This window comes from Talpa occidentalis, unplaced genomic scaffold, assembly GCF_014898055.3.
Source record: "Talpa occidentalis isolate TD23 unplaced genomic scaffold, MPIMG_talOcc4v2.1 talOcc4.8, whole genome shotgun sequence".
NCBI lineage: Eukaryota > Metazoa > Chordata > Mammalia > Eulipotyphla > Talpidae > Talpa > Talpa occidentalis.
This window is the reverse complement of record NW_023605194.1, coordinates 81,041,850-81,058,758: the sequence shown is the minus strand read 5'-3', so window position 1 is coordinate 81,058,758 and position 16,909 is coordinate 81,041,850. Positions and strand designations below refer to the sequence as shown.

The 16,909-nt window shown below is 30.8% G+C and overlaps 1 protein-coding gene across 3 annotated transcripts in view; it reads right to left on the bottom strand.

Annotated features, from left to right (window-relative positions):
* The window catches only part of KCNT2 (potassium sodium-activated channel subfamily T member 2), a 304,909-nt gene that overhangs the window by 49,927 nt on the left and 238,073 nt on the right, over nucleotides 1–16,909 (bottom strand). For all 3 annotated transcript variants that reach the window (XM_037496318.1, XM_054690179.1, XM_054690180.1), the window contains exons 16-19: nucleotides 16,314–16,543; nucleotides 15,492–15,702; nucleotides 12,452–12,557; nucleotides 8,476–8,648 (exon numbers count right to left, since the gene is read on the bottom strand). In XM_037496318.1, the coding sequence (XP_037352215.1) occupies nucleotides 8,476–8,648; nucleotides 12,452–12,557; nucleotides 15,492–15,702; nucleotides 16,314–16,543 (720 nt within the window). The remainder of the gene's footprint in view (nucleotides 1–8,475; nucleotides 8,649–12,451; nucleotides 12,558–15,491; nucleotides 15,703–16,313; nucleotides 16,544–16,909) is intronic.

Genomic DNA, 16,909 nt, shown 5'->3' with positions numbered 1-16,909 from the left:
ATGCCTTAAAAATGTCTTCAACCCACCTTATTATAATTTTTACATTCTCATATTTCAGTATTACAAATTTTTTTTCCCATTTAAAAAATATTACAATTATCTAGACAGGAAAATGGAAAGATAAGGTGGTAGAAGGTAAGCTTTATGGAGTAGGATATAGAGATAAAAGTTATGATAGGAAAGGTGAGTATTTCATCATCAATAAACCAATGAAGTTGAAGGTAATATCTGACAAAATTTTTACTATGAGGATACCTATGTTAAATATCTAACAGCTCCCTATAACTATATGCATCAATTTACTCTATATTAAAAAATTTGCTCCTGTAATTGACACATAACCTTCAAAAATAATTTTAGTAATTATTATTAAATGGATTTGTCCATAGAAAATACATAAAATTGGAATGACATTCCTAAACCATGAAGAAACATGTTTGCTCTATATTTTAAATTTGAATTATTCTTTATATATATTCTAATGTTATCTTTTTATTTTTTCTTTTTTATTAGGTTACTAATTTATTGTTATAACTATCTGTCATAATTTCTCCCCTTTATCCTGTCTACAAAGCTGGTGCTTTTCCCATTGCAATTGATGTCTAGGAGTATAGCACCTGTTTTCTTTTATGTATTTTATGATTGCAGGTCTTATGTTGTTTGAAAATTATAGAGATTACCATAAAGGATGAGGGGGCAGAGAGGAGAGGGGAAGGAAGTTGATAGGGTATTCGCACTGGTGTTTGGTGGAGTGTGAGTGAAGCAATAGCACATACTGGGGTAAGAAGTTATATTTCCAACAACATAGTTGATGATGGATGTAATAAATAAATACATCTTATATTTAAAAACAAAATTATATACTTATATAAACAATTGATCAGCAAATTAAGAGCATTTGAAAGGAAACAAAACAAAGTAAAACCAAGAAACCCAAAGCGAGGCCAATAAGCAAGGTTGTTTTACGCAGTTCAGCCACCAGATGGCTGCCTAAGGAAAAAAATCATATGGATTAAAAATAGCTTCAGATAATCTTATTGGCAATGCCTCACTTTTTACACTTTAAGATTTTCTTTCCTAAGGAGAACTAAAATGTGAATGTATAAATATAATGGGTTATTTGTGAGTGTTTTAACCCATTAAATGCTTTGCTTATTTTTTTTCTGCTTTTAAAGACATTTCAAACACAAGTGAAAGAACAGTTTTTGCCAATGACCAGCTTCAATAACTATCATCTCTAATTCTAGGAATCTGATCCTCTCAGTTGTTTTCCTTAACATAAATACTTTTATAGAGGAAGAATTTATTTTGCAATTAATATCAGAAAGAGCAGAAGGAAGATTTATTTTTTATCTTTTAAACTTTTTTTTTCTAATGAATTTTAATAGAATATAATATCTAGGTAATGCTATTAGTGATAAAATAAGGGTTGATTTTACTTTCATGGATTTAGAAATAGTTTTAGTTCATCTAACCACATTTAGATAGTTGGTTAGTATTTCTCACAAATGATAACATGAGTCACATTAGCATAGAGTGAGGCTAAATATACATATTACTGTTTGACCTTTAAGGTATCCAACCCACAGTCAATAAATACTTTCAAAGTTACAAAACTGTTTTTTTCAACATCCACAGGATGATGTTCACAATTGATAACTTTCAGCATTTTATTTTAAAAGCTCTGGCTGATATTTTTAAAATTGTAAAAAGTGTATTATAAGCATAACAATTTTATGATCTTTTAAGTTTTTAATTTTTAATAATATGTTGGTGCACATAAGATAATTTATATTTAATACTAATGCACTGCACACTTTGGAGCTGAAATTAATAAATATTTTAGAAAGTACAGACTCTGATATACTGCTGGGAAGAGTAAACACTTAAGGAAATGCTCTAACACATAAATCCGGCTACAATGAGCATTTCTAAATTATTTTGAAGATTTCTATGTTATGACAATGATATTAATGAATCACAATGTTGAACTTCTAGATTTCCTTTACCACTGTGTCAATAGTAATAATGCTACTATTGTAGACAACACAAAACTGAAATAGCTTTAGAAACTTAACAAAATTGACAAAAATTGGCATGCAGTAAGATAGGTTTTAATTTAATAATACATTACTGCTTAGAAACTTTGAATATAAGATGTATAACACGAGAACATAAGCTCTACATGCAAACTATTTTCATATTTGCAATACTGAAACAGTAAATTACACTCATCATGCAACAAGGGCACAGCACATGACAAACCACAGGACACCACACTAGTTAGTGTGCCAAAGATTTTGCTACCTACTTGTCAATAGAGCCCACCATGTAGTAAACCATTGGAAACCAACAGATTGCATCCAGAAAATGCATATCTGGCCTAAGTAGCAGATGGGTTACAAAATGAAACACAATGTCACAAGACTGGCAGCACTTCTAAGGGAAAGGAGTAAGTTGACTTAGTTTGCATTTCCAAAATAAAACACTAACAATGAGAATCATTTTAAGTGACTTTTTCCTTAACATTAATTAGAAAATATCATTTGTACTTGTTATGAATAAATCAATGCAGTCAGGATTATAAAAACAAGTTGTATTTCTGCTCTGTAAATCAGAAACATTATGGCATAATTCTATGACAAATACTAAGTTGCTACTCTTAATTGTGACTAACAAAATCTTAGTAATGAGTTTAAAAGTTATTCATGGAAATAAAGACTTTTAAAAAGAGAAAGTAAGGCTATTATATGACCCAATGTATAGGGAGCTCAATTCATTTTCCTATTAAAAGCAACTTTCTCTGAGGGCTATGTAGAGTAACAACATGCACCTTAATACATCAAAATATCAAGCAATAAATATTGATATATCTATACAATATAGGATGTAAAACTAAATTGAAAGTCATTCACCTTTTAATTTATTGATTGACTATTTACTATTGAGCAAATATTTACTATAACTGAAATCTTTACTTATATGCATATTTGGAGTAATCATAAACCTGGAAACTTCCTCCGAAATCACTTAATCCACTGCATTCATTTTATAAAGTTGATAATTCTTTCATGCACCTATTTACTGAACATATACGTATCCCAAGTATTTTATATAATGGACATCTTAATATACTCAAGCATATGCAAAAGAGAGTATCATGTTAACTTGTACTATAAGAAACACAGAGATTTGGGTATAGCCAAAATATACATTAGAATATATGTTTTAATCTGAAAAAGTTAACTTGTGAAACAAATAGAATCACACTACTTTTATTGATAAAGGTGGTTTAAAGGAAACCTGAAATACAAAGAATAAATCAATTGTATACTTACACGTAACATGTTGACTAATTTAAAAACAAAGGCAACAGTGTTTATGGCACTATACTGCTTAGTAATTAAAAAGTAATATAAATAATATAGCCTCTTAATAGACTAATCTTTCTAGCTATTGAGAAACAGTTAATTGTAAGTATAATGTTTAAATTGAGAGCATCATTATTGAAAAACTTCACATGAAAACACAAAACACTATAAAAGTAGAAGAGGCTCTATTTTTTAATGCCACAAATCTGACACAGAAGAAGAGTGGAACATAAAAAATTAAAACCATAAATACAATAGAGTAAAAAGTACATAGTTTTAAAAATCTAACTGGTACGGTCTATCTTTAAAATTACATTAAGGAAAAGTGGTGAAATGGGTGACAGATTTAACTATAAAACTCATCAAAAAATTTAACATGTAGGAAATAAATATTTAAAAATCTGTTTCTCAATATATGAGTCATAAATCAAGTTTGCTTAACATATGAATGTGTATTTCAAATAAGAGAAACTAAACATGAAAAGACTATAGATATAGGGCAAAATAAATATGCATAGGTAAAAACAAAACAAATTAGAGCTAACAAATAATAAAAGAAAAATTCAACAAATGCAACAAGAAATTGTCATTAGTAAATAGAAAAGAAATGAGTACTTCCTAAGAGTCCTAACTGTAACTGTATTAAGAAAGATTACTACTTAGGAGTATAAAACTCTTTCACTATTAAAACTGCCATTATAAACAAGTTTTAATTAACTTGCAATTAACTTGCAATTGCTAGGAAGTAAAAACAGCTCGTAATTTTACATGGATTTTTCAAATTATCCCCCATTGAACAAATGGCTATAATGAACAATTTCTCTATTTCAAATCCAGTAAATGAATGCTGTATATCTTTATGAGAGTAGTATTTTGAGAGCATTTATGGTTCCACTTTTAAGGAATATATATATATATATTTTCCATATATATGTATATACAATGTTTATATGTACATATATATGTATTTAATTTAAACTATTTGAAATAAATTTTCTATTTGATAAATTGGATTTTTACACAAGTATACCCATCAGCTGGGATAGTGATAGTGACAGTATCAATTTTTTGATTGGTAGAAGGGAAACTGACATTTTCTGACTTCCTCTTATGACTCAGCTTTTGCCCTAGTGTTTCATATACATTATTAATATACTTTCAAAGTAATCTATTAAGACAAGTGTTCTACTCATTTTATAAATGAGAAAATTGAGGTTTGTAGATATTAAATAACATGCAACAGTTCTATCACAAGGGTAAGCTTATACCTTAGATCTGCAGGAGTCCAAAATTTGAATATCTTTACAATCACCCAACATTCTATCATTACTTTTGAAATAAGCTGAAGTTTACTTGGCACTCTATTCAAAAGGAAAATTGATTTAATAAAGGGATAGTGTGACAAGATGTGAAAATCAGGAATATATACCTGGATCTTTTGCCTCAACTTTATGTAGCTTTGGGTAGTATAGTTCAAAGTTTTAGATCTCATTTCCATTTCCCAGATGAAATGGTATGATCACATGACCACATGATACTTAAGGTTGATGTGGTAATCAAATTTTAAAAATCAGTATAGCACAAAAACAGATGGTTTAGAACATACTGCCAACCAATCGGAACTAAGACCAGCTCTAATGGTCCAGTACTAAGCGTAGGATGTTTTCCAATGTGACTTGCTTTACTTAATTTCCATACGAGATCTAGAAGGCATTCTTGGTGGTGCAAGAGTTAAATCTCAGCACTATGAAGCTATTGGCAGCCACTGCAGCACAAGTTTGATCCCCAGCCAGGGTGCTGACCCACATGGCACAGTAGGCCTCTCCTGTCTCACCCGCTGATCCCATTAGCAGTGTATTTCAGTCAATCTGCTTGTTCTGCTTCCCACTCTATCTCTGGTGAATCCCCTTATCCCCCACCGCCGCCACACCTCTGATCTACACCCCAGATCTTGTATGCATAAATAAACAAATCTTAAAAAAAAAAATAGAAGGCATTCTCTTTGGAACTCTTATTTTGATCTATTATGTACATGATATTGTACATTTAACCTACACTTTAAAACCCCATACTTAAGACTTTTGTTATTGTTTATGTTATATTGTTAACTGTCTTTCAACCAAACTTCTTAAATATCAATATATAGAATAACATTTTCAGCAATTCACATGTGAATTTAAAATAAAACTAATAATTTAGAAGTGCATACAATTATTCAAGTAAAATTCTTAAAATATTTTAAAAATGAAAGCATCATATTTCTTTGTACTATTGTAGAATAGACTGAAAAATATTAGCAGAGCACAGCAGAGCAACAGGTTTTTCATTATTTAAAAAAAAGGATTGCATAAAACATCTTAAAACATTATTTATTAGTGTTTAACTTCTGTGTCTTCATTTTTGACCAAAGTAACAGAGAACAACTAATAAAAATGCTAGATACCACTTTTGGAAAGAGCACAGGAAGCTAACACATTTTACAGTAAGCATTCTGTCCTTACCCACAAAATAAATAAACTCAAACCAAACAAAAATCATCTACCAAATAATAGGATGGTGACAGCTGTAGTCCAAAATGGAAGTCTTTAGAAGAGCAAAGGGGTATTTTAATGTAAAATAATCTAAAATTAAAATATAGCTTTGTTTTTTAAAAAATCGACAAGCATTTTTTTCATATATAAAACCCCATACATTAGGTAAGATTATATAGTTGAAAGAACAATAAACTAAGACTTGCATAGGATGTTCTAATCCTAGAATTGACCTTTAAAAAGGCATTTAATTTCTTTGGGTATGTTTTGTCTTCCGTAAGAAGCAGTAATATAACCAGTTAATACACTTTGTCTTGTTTAAATGTTATCACTGTAACTTGCAAGTTTTGAGATCTTAAGGTGCTTGATACATCTCTCTGAGGATAAATCATCATGATATAAATGGTTACATTTTTAATGGGAATAAAATGGAAAATAAAGGTGAAGTGTCTAGATGTCTGACTTGTAGTAAATGCTTAAGTTATTATAGGAAGTGACGGTGCAGATAATAAATGCTAATTTTATTAAATGATCTATATGGCCTCATTGACAAAATTCTCTGATTAAAGCTACAGATTTATTTATAAAGAAATATTAAGCAATTTGTCTGTTATCAAGGAAACAGTTTTCAGGTTTTTCTATGCTAGATTAGATTCAGGATTTAAGGCAGTAGAAACAACCACTTTATAATTATAATAAACAGATCAATCATTCAGTAATCTGGCATTTTCAGTACTTCTTTATTCAAAACCAAGTAGCAAGGCCTGACTATACTAGCTATTCCAAAATATTCATAAAATACATATGTCAAGGATTCTCTAGGTATTGCTCCCTGGTCATTGAGATAATGATAATAATAATAAATAAAGGGGATTCCTGATTCTGAAATGGGATTACTTAGTAAAACTGGAGCTAGAAACAGAAAAGACTATATCTCTGTTCTGTGCAGCAAACTCCACTCCCAATTTTGGAAAGTCTGATTCTTTTGGAAGGTTTACATATCAGCACAAGAAATTTTTATCTTGAAATAATGTAAAGCAGGGGAAAGCACAGTTTTAACCCTTTGCTCTACCAAAGGGGTGATATAAGTATAGTTTCACTTCTTTTTTATCCCAAGTCTTTTTATTTTTTTGAATTCTGGGCATGAGTTGATCCACTTTGATCCAAGTCATACCAGATGGGGTAGCTTTAAGGCAATCAGTGTGTAAATGCTCATAACTAAAAACTTATTTCTAGGGGAGTGAACACAGCATAAGCGAAATGAACAAAGACCTGACACATTTTAATTCACATCATTAACTGAGCATCTCTCTTGCCCCAGCTCCACTAGTCCCTCAGAGATTTCTACCAGAAAAGTTCAAGAATTAAGGATATGGTTAAAGGCCCTGGAGGTCTTGGTATTAAGTGTTGCACTGTTTGCAATTTACAACCATTCTGTCACCGAGATCATGCCACAATACCTCTTTTATTCTCATAGGATTTGTTATAATGTGTTTCTATTTTTCACATTGGATCCAAGTATCTATGGGATCTAAATCTTCACCTTTCCTTATATGCCAAAGTGGTATCAAACAAATAATGGAGTTATTTGACCTGACAATTATTGAACTAAAACCTCTCCAGGTATGCTCATTTTTAGAATTGATTATAATTGTGATAATCATGCTAAAAATACATCAGTGAGTGTCATGATATTGATGATGTTCAGAGGAATATTATAAGCAATGAAGTTATAATATATTAGAGACTTTTTTTTTTTGAGAACTTTCTTTTGAAAATTTTAAAGGCCTAAAGGCAAGGCAATAGATTTTGGTTTCATGTAGTTTATCCTGAAATTTGTTTCACTTTGGAAATAAATAAATAAAGAGTAGTGTTGGAAGGTCCTAAAGTACGGAACTAATCTAAGAACCACCTGCTACTAATTCTGAGTCACAGAGAAGAATATCATAATTTTAGGATACAATGGATTTGACCATAGCATTTAGTGGTTTATATTTGTATTTGCATGAGGATTTGGAAATGCTTAGTCTTATTTCACAAAAGTATATCATTTTAAAATAAATGAACATGATAAAATATTAATTATTCATATCACATTATAGAATGTATGCTTTACTAGAAGAAACACCATAAATTATGAAAATGTTTCATGTTATAACATGTAAAAGTGGACCATTAATATGAACATACTTCTTTGATAATTAATGGTTCTTTAGAGAAACAACAAAATTGTCCAGTTTTGGCAGAGAATTTTCCAAGCCAGTTGATTAATTTAAAGGAAATTACTGTAATTATTTCAGTGGCTTGTTTCCCACTGATTATTGAGTAGATGGCCATTTGCAAAATAGTTTTAAATAAAAAGCTCAGAGTATGCCAGTGATGCTTTAAGTAGTACTTGTGAACTATAACCATATCCCATTTTTGTTTTGTTCCATCCTGCAGAATATATCTCCTGATGAATCATGTGCCATAATGTAACTGATTTAAAGTATTATAAGCAAATTAAAATAAGTTATTTCTGACATAATATTAAAAAATCTTTGTCTCATTTCTGTATTTTAAAATATACTTACGGGTTATCCAATAGAAGTACTATGGGATTAAGTTCTTTCTTTGGTCTATAATATGCCCTGAGAGGAACAATAAAATTATACAATCCATTTCCAGCTGTTTCAGCTGCAACTATAATTAGTTTATTTTTGAATCCATAGGCTTTTGCGTCCTCATAGTAGTTATGCTGGCAACTCTAGAGAAGAAAAATTATACAAAAATGCCATTTTTATAATCCACTGAAATTTGTGAACACTGTAGGATACATGGAAATGGAAAATTACTCTAACCTAGAGAGTCGTTTATTTTCTACAAATTTGAAAATAGTTACATTTCCTATGCCCAGTTCTCCAGCCCACTTTAGAAAATAATAGTGTACATAGACAAGACAAATGATTTGCATCCATATAGCTTGATGTGAGGGGGGAAAAGTCAGCAATGTATGAGTACATGTGTTCTATTGTAAACTAAACTTGCTGGTGGATGACAACTGTGTAACTATACTTAAAGATAATCACCATCTATACACAGATCAGACATCACATTATATACCTTAAATATATATAATGTTTTCAATCATACATTAATAAAACTAGAAAAAAAGGATCTATCTCTGAGTTCCATTTTCAGAAATATAGCCATAATATAATAATGTTGGAACATTCCAAGTATTGAAAACCCGAAGAGATATACATCTAAAGGAATTTTCTGCTGTCATTAAAAAACAAAAGCAAACAACAACAAAAAAAAAAGCCCAATTGTCTAAAGGCATACCTGAGCTGGAAAATAGGATAGAGATTCTTAAAAGTAAGATACTGATATTATACTTTGGCAAAACTCATTGTTCTTCTGAAGGCATTTTGCTATGGGCAGTGGCTAGAATTTTCTAGATTTAGCTTAATTAAACCAAGATTCATTAAAACTACATTTTTCTGCTTAGAGAATTGCTTTATTGTTCTGCTTTTTCATCTTTATATGTCTCCATGTGGGTTTCTTTTTATTTATTTGGGTTGAGATTAGTTGGTTCTGTAATTCATTACCGATTAGAATTTCTCTGCCTTTATTCTTTAATAAAAAGTTAGAGAACACTGGTGGGATTGAGTCGGCAGAAAAAATGAATAGAATTATGCTCACAAAAACTGCAGATTTTTCTATTTTTAGATTCAAAACATAAGATGAATTATTATGCTTAAAGAAATTAAAGGGAATACATAAAGTATGAAAAAGGAATGAGGAGGTATTTAAAATATCCAAATAATGTTTATATATATATATATATATATATATATATATATATATATACACACACTCCCTTTGGAACTAAAAAGTAATACAATTGAAAAATAGAAACTCAAAAGATGGTAAAATCTCACATTTGATGCTGCTGAAGGGATCAACGGCACAGTAAGAGTTGAGGAAATTATGTAGAATGCAGGACATATTAGAAAAGAAGAAAAAAGTAGGATGGAAAAACTAAGATACTTGGAAAATAGTGTGAAAGTGTCTAACATAAATTTAATCAGAATACCTGAAAAAGAGATGAGAGAATCAGAAAGATTCAAGTAAATGTTGACTGAGGATTTCTAGAATTAATGAAAAGCCTCAATCCCCAGGTTCTGGTAATCCAGTGACTCCTAATCCAAATAAATAAAAAGAAATCCAGTGTCATACACATTATAATGCAAGTGCAGAACAACTAAAACAATGAGAAGATCTTAAAAGTAGCCAGAAAGAAAAGAGGTTATCCACAAGGAATATAAATTAAAATGATTGCTGATTTCTCAATAGCAACATGTAAACCAAAAGGCAGCATATAAAATCTTAAAATGCTAAAAAAGAAAGAAAACTGATAGCCTGGAATTTAATACACAGCAGAATTGTATTTCATTAAGTAAAACAAAAGGACATTTCTAGGGAAACTGAAATTTCAATTCCCATAAATAGAATTTCTAAATACTTTAATTTAGGCTATAGGAAAATGAATCCAGAAAGAATGTTTAAGGTAAAAAAAAATGGTGAAAAGGGCAAATGATAAATAAGGGCAATCTCTTTATTGGGATTATGATTGGAGAATTATTAAAATAAAACAAATGAAGGAATAAGATCATTTAGAAATAGGTCATAGAAGGAGAAGAGACCAGATGATGTTGGGATTAATAAGAGCTTCCATATTTATGAGATAAAATGAGGGGAAAAAATTTTAGGCGTCTCAGAAGTAACTCAACTAATAAGACACAAAAAAATTAGAAGAGGACAGGGAATTTAGTGTTGATGAACTTTGGTCAGGGACCAATCTACCGCTGATATTGATGCAGAATGGCCTGGACAACATAATCCCAACTCCTGCAGAATCCCATCCCTAATCCCAAAGTGGGCACTCATTTACACAGCAGACCACATCCAGTTAGAAGTCACCAGTCAGTCAGTAATAGTCAGAAATGTTGCTTTCTTAATAGGATAAAGAGACAATTCCTAGTCTTTGACTTTAAAAGAACTCTGACTCCATCAATCCTCATCTCTGCAGGCCTAGCCTTTCCAATGTATCAGATCCTTTGCTTGGAGGTTAATAATTTCCACTCTTCATTTAGTCTCCAGCTATTTTATTTTAATTTAATTGTATATTAAAAAGTAAAGTGTCAGCAGAAGTGAATTCAGGTTTTGTGGGGTTGAAAACTTGAATTATTTTAGAAAAATTCACGTAACAAAAATACTATAAATAAAAAATAGAAACTTGGAGTGAGCCAATACAGGCGAAAGGTCCTAAAGCTTAAGACTACTGTTATGAGAAATACACAGTTGGCTAGCAGTATCAAATGCTGCAGAGCAGTAAAATAAAAAGGAACTGAAAAAAAAAATAAGGCAATGTGAGACGAACTGCCCATTTTAATGGACCCAGATAAATAGTTAGGAGCAATGACAGATTCCAAAAACAACTTCAGGAATATTAAGTCAGAAATTTGCTAATGTTTTGTTACTCTTCTTCAAGAGTGATAGCAACAGCCAAGATTTATTATGTTTACCATATGAAAAAAATAACAGTAACTAGAATATTAACAAAAGAGCAGTAGGTATATTACATTAATGTTCACACATTAAGCTTCTGGCACTAAGCTGAAGCTTTTTTCATGTGCTTATTTATATAACCCTCACAAGATCCCTATGAGGTTCATATTAAAATCACAACCATTTTACAGATGTAGAAACTGAAATTTAATGGTGATATTACTCACCCAAATTGCACAGCTTGTAAATGGAGAACTGGTAATTAATTATGGCTAATACTTAATTTAGAGTAGACATTTAGGAAGACAATTTAGGAAGACATTTCTCATTAGAAACATGGCATAATTTAATTTCTAAGGGTTGGCAGTTGGGATTTGAGAATTTTTTTTATCAGCTTTCTTATTCTGAAGAATAAACGCTTCAAGATCAAGCCCACTGGCCATATTGTGAAAGAATCAAAATTCTTCATTCTTGAAATATTTCTGTGTTGCTTCATTTCCCTAGAATATTCAGATATAAGCCAAGCATTACAGTAAATATTTAGGAGATATTAAGAATCATGTTATTTTAGCTTCCAGTCCAGTCAATAATGAATCTTTGTGACTAACATAGATCAGCTAATTTCATCATGTCAACCAATTCCACATTGAGATTTATGGCAAAAATGCCTGATAAAATTAACAGTGCACATTTGGTCAATGTGATTTTGGGAAACTCTGTTGTTGAGAGTTCATTGTTGGGAGATTCTGGCATCTCTGTTTTCTTTAAAAAATATAACTCACTGATTCATTAGAGACTTTAGTGGTGTGAAACATCTGGGTAATCTTTAGCATAGTTAAGAAAGTAAAATTCACCAATTTATGTATAACCTTTACATTTGAAAAGAGTGCTTTTTAAACATTTGAGTCAAAAGACTAAAAAAAAACTATTTAAATATATACAATTGCAAAGTGGCTTAATTTCATTTTTGGAAAAATAACAGCAACAAGTACTTACCTTGTCTAATCTTAAGCAGCAAAATGGCATTTTTTCATGAAGAAGATGACAAAAAGTGGGTGAGCTTCCTATATATGGAGAGTAGGGTGGGTAGCCTTTAGCATATCTGTAAAATTGAAATTGTAAAATGTCTTGAATAAGGCATGCAAAGTTGGACAATTAAATTATAGTCATGTACTTATATTTTGAAAAAGCTAGAGGCTGTAACATTTTGAAAAGGAAAGAGTTTAGAACAGGGTAAGGAAACAAGAGTCCAAGGACCAAATCTGAACCATCTGTGAACTCAGAGTGATTTTTTTTTTATTTTTTTTAATAATAAATTTTATTTTTATATTCCCCATACAATTGCAACCCCCTTATTTTGACCCCAATCCCTCCCCTCCCGCCTCCTAACCCCCATAGAGTGTCTCTGGTTCATAGTTTTTTGTTGATTTTGATTTTCATTTCTTATAGTTATTCATTTTCCTGGTCCCTTATTTAAGTTTTCTAGATTCCTGCTATGAGTGAGACCATCCGGTATTTTTCTTTTTCTTTCTGGCTTATTTCAGTGAGCATGATCCCTTCCAGCGCCATCCATGTTGCTGCAAATTGCATGTGTTTATCTTTTTTGAATGCTGAGTAATATGCCATGGTATATATGTACCTCATCTTCTTGATCCAGTCATCTATTTTTGGGCATTTGGGTTGTTTCCAAAGCTTAGCTATTGTAAATAGTGCTGCTATAAACATAGGGGTGCAGGTGCTCTTTGGAATTGATGTTTCTGTGTCCTTTGGGTAAATACCTAGGAGTGGAATTGCTGGATCATATGGAAGCTCTATGTTTAGTAGGTCCAGAAATCTCCACACAGCTGAGAGTGATTTTTATAGTTTTAAATGGTTGTAAAAAATTCAAAAAAATTTTCAAGTCATTTTAAAATTATATGAAATCAAATTTCCATACCCATAAACAAGTTTTCTTTAGAACACAGGTATGTGCATTCATTTTCTATCTTGTCTATGGATGCTTTAATATTTCAAAACTAGAGCTGAACAGGTGTAGCAAAGAACACGCAGTCCATAAAGTCTAGAATATTTATGAACTGCTTTTTTTCCAAAAATGATTTGCCAAGTCTTAATCTAAAAAATTTAGAGGGATTTAAAATAATAACAATAAATATATTTAATGATAAAAAATAAAATAACAGTTTTCACAAAATATATTAAAGCAAAGGACATTATGATTCATTATCAATGGATATATTAGCCTTGGATACATAAGAAAAAAGGAGTAAATGAATTATGTTTGATTGATGACTTTATAAAAATAGTCATATATTTTATTGGTGTGAATTTTCAAAGTGAAATTATCAAAAATTAGCAACATAAATGACAATAAGTCAAAGAAAATCTAACACAGGTAAAATTCCTTTACCCGTATGAAAGCTCTCTTTTTTAAATAAAAGTTAACTTTACATTTCAAACCTATTCAAGACTATTTTCCATAAATCATAAACTGAGAAGGTTAAATGAGGCATATTTAGAAATTTAGAAGTGGACTTTATTATTTCAAAATGTTTTTCATTTTTGGAAATAAAAATTCAACCTCTGAATCTTTTAAAAGTGCATGTAGCAAGAATTTCAGTTACATTCTAAATCACCATTTTTAGAAATGTTTCTAAATATATTTGTTCCCATTATATATTTCATAAATATATTTGCATACAGTTGATTCTTTAGAGAATTGTGTTCTGTGGCTGCACCAAAGTTCTTGTAGAAATTCTTTTTTTAAGTGTGAAGGAATAAAAGAAGGGTCTTTGCAAATTTTAATTAAATTTCAGTTAATGTTGAAATTGTCATTAATTGAACATCAATTATATGAAAGAGTTTGGGAGAAGTATTTGAATGTTGTCACTATCACTGGTTAATGCACATAATAGTAATTAATATTCATTTAAAGCTTACTCTGTTCAAAGCATTATCCTTCGTATACTTTTTTCAACTCAATTAATTTTCATAGGAACACTACCAGGTGTAATTATACTCACTTTACAGACAGAGAAATTGTGGACCAGATTGTTTAATCAAAGTTATTCGCACACACCAGTATAGGTTGGAAATGTCATTGGAAGCAAATTCTTTCAGACTCCATAGTCAACACTATTCACCACTGTGCTTCCCTCAAGAAATGATGGTATAACATGTAGATAAGTCAACAAACTCTACTGAAGGCTAAAATGTAATAAATAGCATATACATATTGGTACTACATGTGATGAAAGCTTAGAAAAAAAAAAACAAATACATCACTTCTTCATTAATTCAAAATATTATTGACACAGTATATAAAAAAAGACTACTCAGGACCTCCCCAGTGGCGCAGCGGTTGAGCGCTGGACTGCGAAGCTGCTGGCAGCCTCTGCAGCGCGGTTCGATCCCCGACTGCCTGGTGAGAGAGAGTACCACATGGCGTGCAGACCTCTCCTGCCGCCCACTGCTCCCCTCAGCAGTGTACTTTGGTCCTTCTGCCTGTTCTGCTCCCTGCTCTGGCTCTGGTGAATTCTCACACCCTCCCGCGCTTCTGACTGTACCCAGTGCTTGTATAAATAAATAAATAAATAAATAAATAAATAAATAAATAAATAAATAAATAAATCTTATAAAAAAAAAAAGGACTACTCAATGTTGAGATAAGCAGAAGAAACAATGGAGAAAGTTGTATTATGTTATTATGTTATTATGAAGTAATTAAACTTCAATATGGAGGTAGAAGAAAATAAAGATAGAAGGTACAATACGATCTAACAAAAACATGATAATGTAATTTATATTGTGGAAATACTGACTTATGTTTCAATTTAGAGAAAAAAGAAAGTATCAATATATACTGATGTCAGGAATGTGTTTGCTTAGAATGCTATATACTCAAGAAAGATACTGGCTACTAGGAAGGGCGTTTTGGAAGAAGTATATATGATTGTAGAATGCCTAGAAGGTTAGGACATTGTTTCTCCATGGCAAGCAAAAATTCCATTAAATCTACACTGAGAGTATATAAACATACTCTAAGTTAGAGGAAATGTCCTCATCTGGTGTAGTTTCATCTTCTGATTGATCACTTAGAAGATCACATGTTTGAATTGATGACACATCTGCAACCTCTAAAACAGGAGCAATGCTTGGTCTTCTGACTTCTTTGCTCCCCTCTGCAGGAAGAGATAGGGTAGGGCCACTTGATCTACAGCTTGTGTCTTGCAAGTCTATAGCCACAGTACCTAAAACAATGAAACATGAATATCCATTAAGGCATTTGCCATTTATATAGTATATCAATCACTTACTGATCAAAGTGAAATGAAATAAAATCAGTACAAGCAGAAATATATTACTGTTTATCCTTTAATCCCAACGCTTATTTCCTTTTCATGTGGGTGAGAAAAGCATGTCAACAAGACTAGAAGCAGAGAAAAGGTAAGAATTGTAATGGATCCTGTAGTTGAGGGAATGATGAAGGAAGTGTAGACTATTGCAACACAAAGAGTGGACATCCAGAGAGATGAATCAGATTTAACAGAATTTAGTAACTGAATTGTGACAAATTAGAGGATTATCATATCTGTTTTTTAGCCAAAATTAGTAAGAAATATAAAAGCATCATGTGCTTATGTTCTGATCAGAAATATAAAGTCATTGTTGGTAGTGTTTAATTATTGAAACATCTTACAGACTTACAAACTTAGAATTTTTTTCTTTATAATTACTTATACCAAGTTTGCAATATATACAAATACGTGTTAAGTTTGATTTTAGAATTTTAATAAAAATTCAAATACATTTACTATCTTTTAGAAAGAAACTCATTGTATTTTCCTTTCCTTATACTTACCCATGCTGGCAATTATACTATGTACAGGTAATCTAGATGGTCCATGATAAAATGAGCTTGATGCATTGCTTTGTTTCTGTTGGTCTTGGTTTTTAAATGCTGAATTCTCTTCTTTGGTAATATTAATATAAAAACATATATCAGTAGCATTCATAATATATCGAGGACCTGGATTCATCAATATGTTTTTATTATCTTCCCTTCTAACACCAATCAAGCAGACACCAAACCTTAATTTAAAAAAGAAAATAAAGGAGCTTAAGAATTAAAATTCAGCAAAGGTCCTAGTTGTTTATTTTAGGTTTGCATATGTAAAAATTAATAAACTATGATAAGGCAGAGAAAATTAAAGTCCCACATCAGAGTACTTTAAAGCTTGAAAACATATATAAAAATTCAAGGGACTTGCTTTTACAGGAAAAGAAATACATATTTGGCAAGTTGTAAAATCAATTTAGTTGATTATGATATATGCTTTTAATGCAGAATAGAATATAAAAATAGAAAGTATATGAATGCATATTATTTAGTAAGGGTAATAATTTCCTGTAAATTTTGCCTGTATGTACTGAGTCTCACCATGACATATATAATAC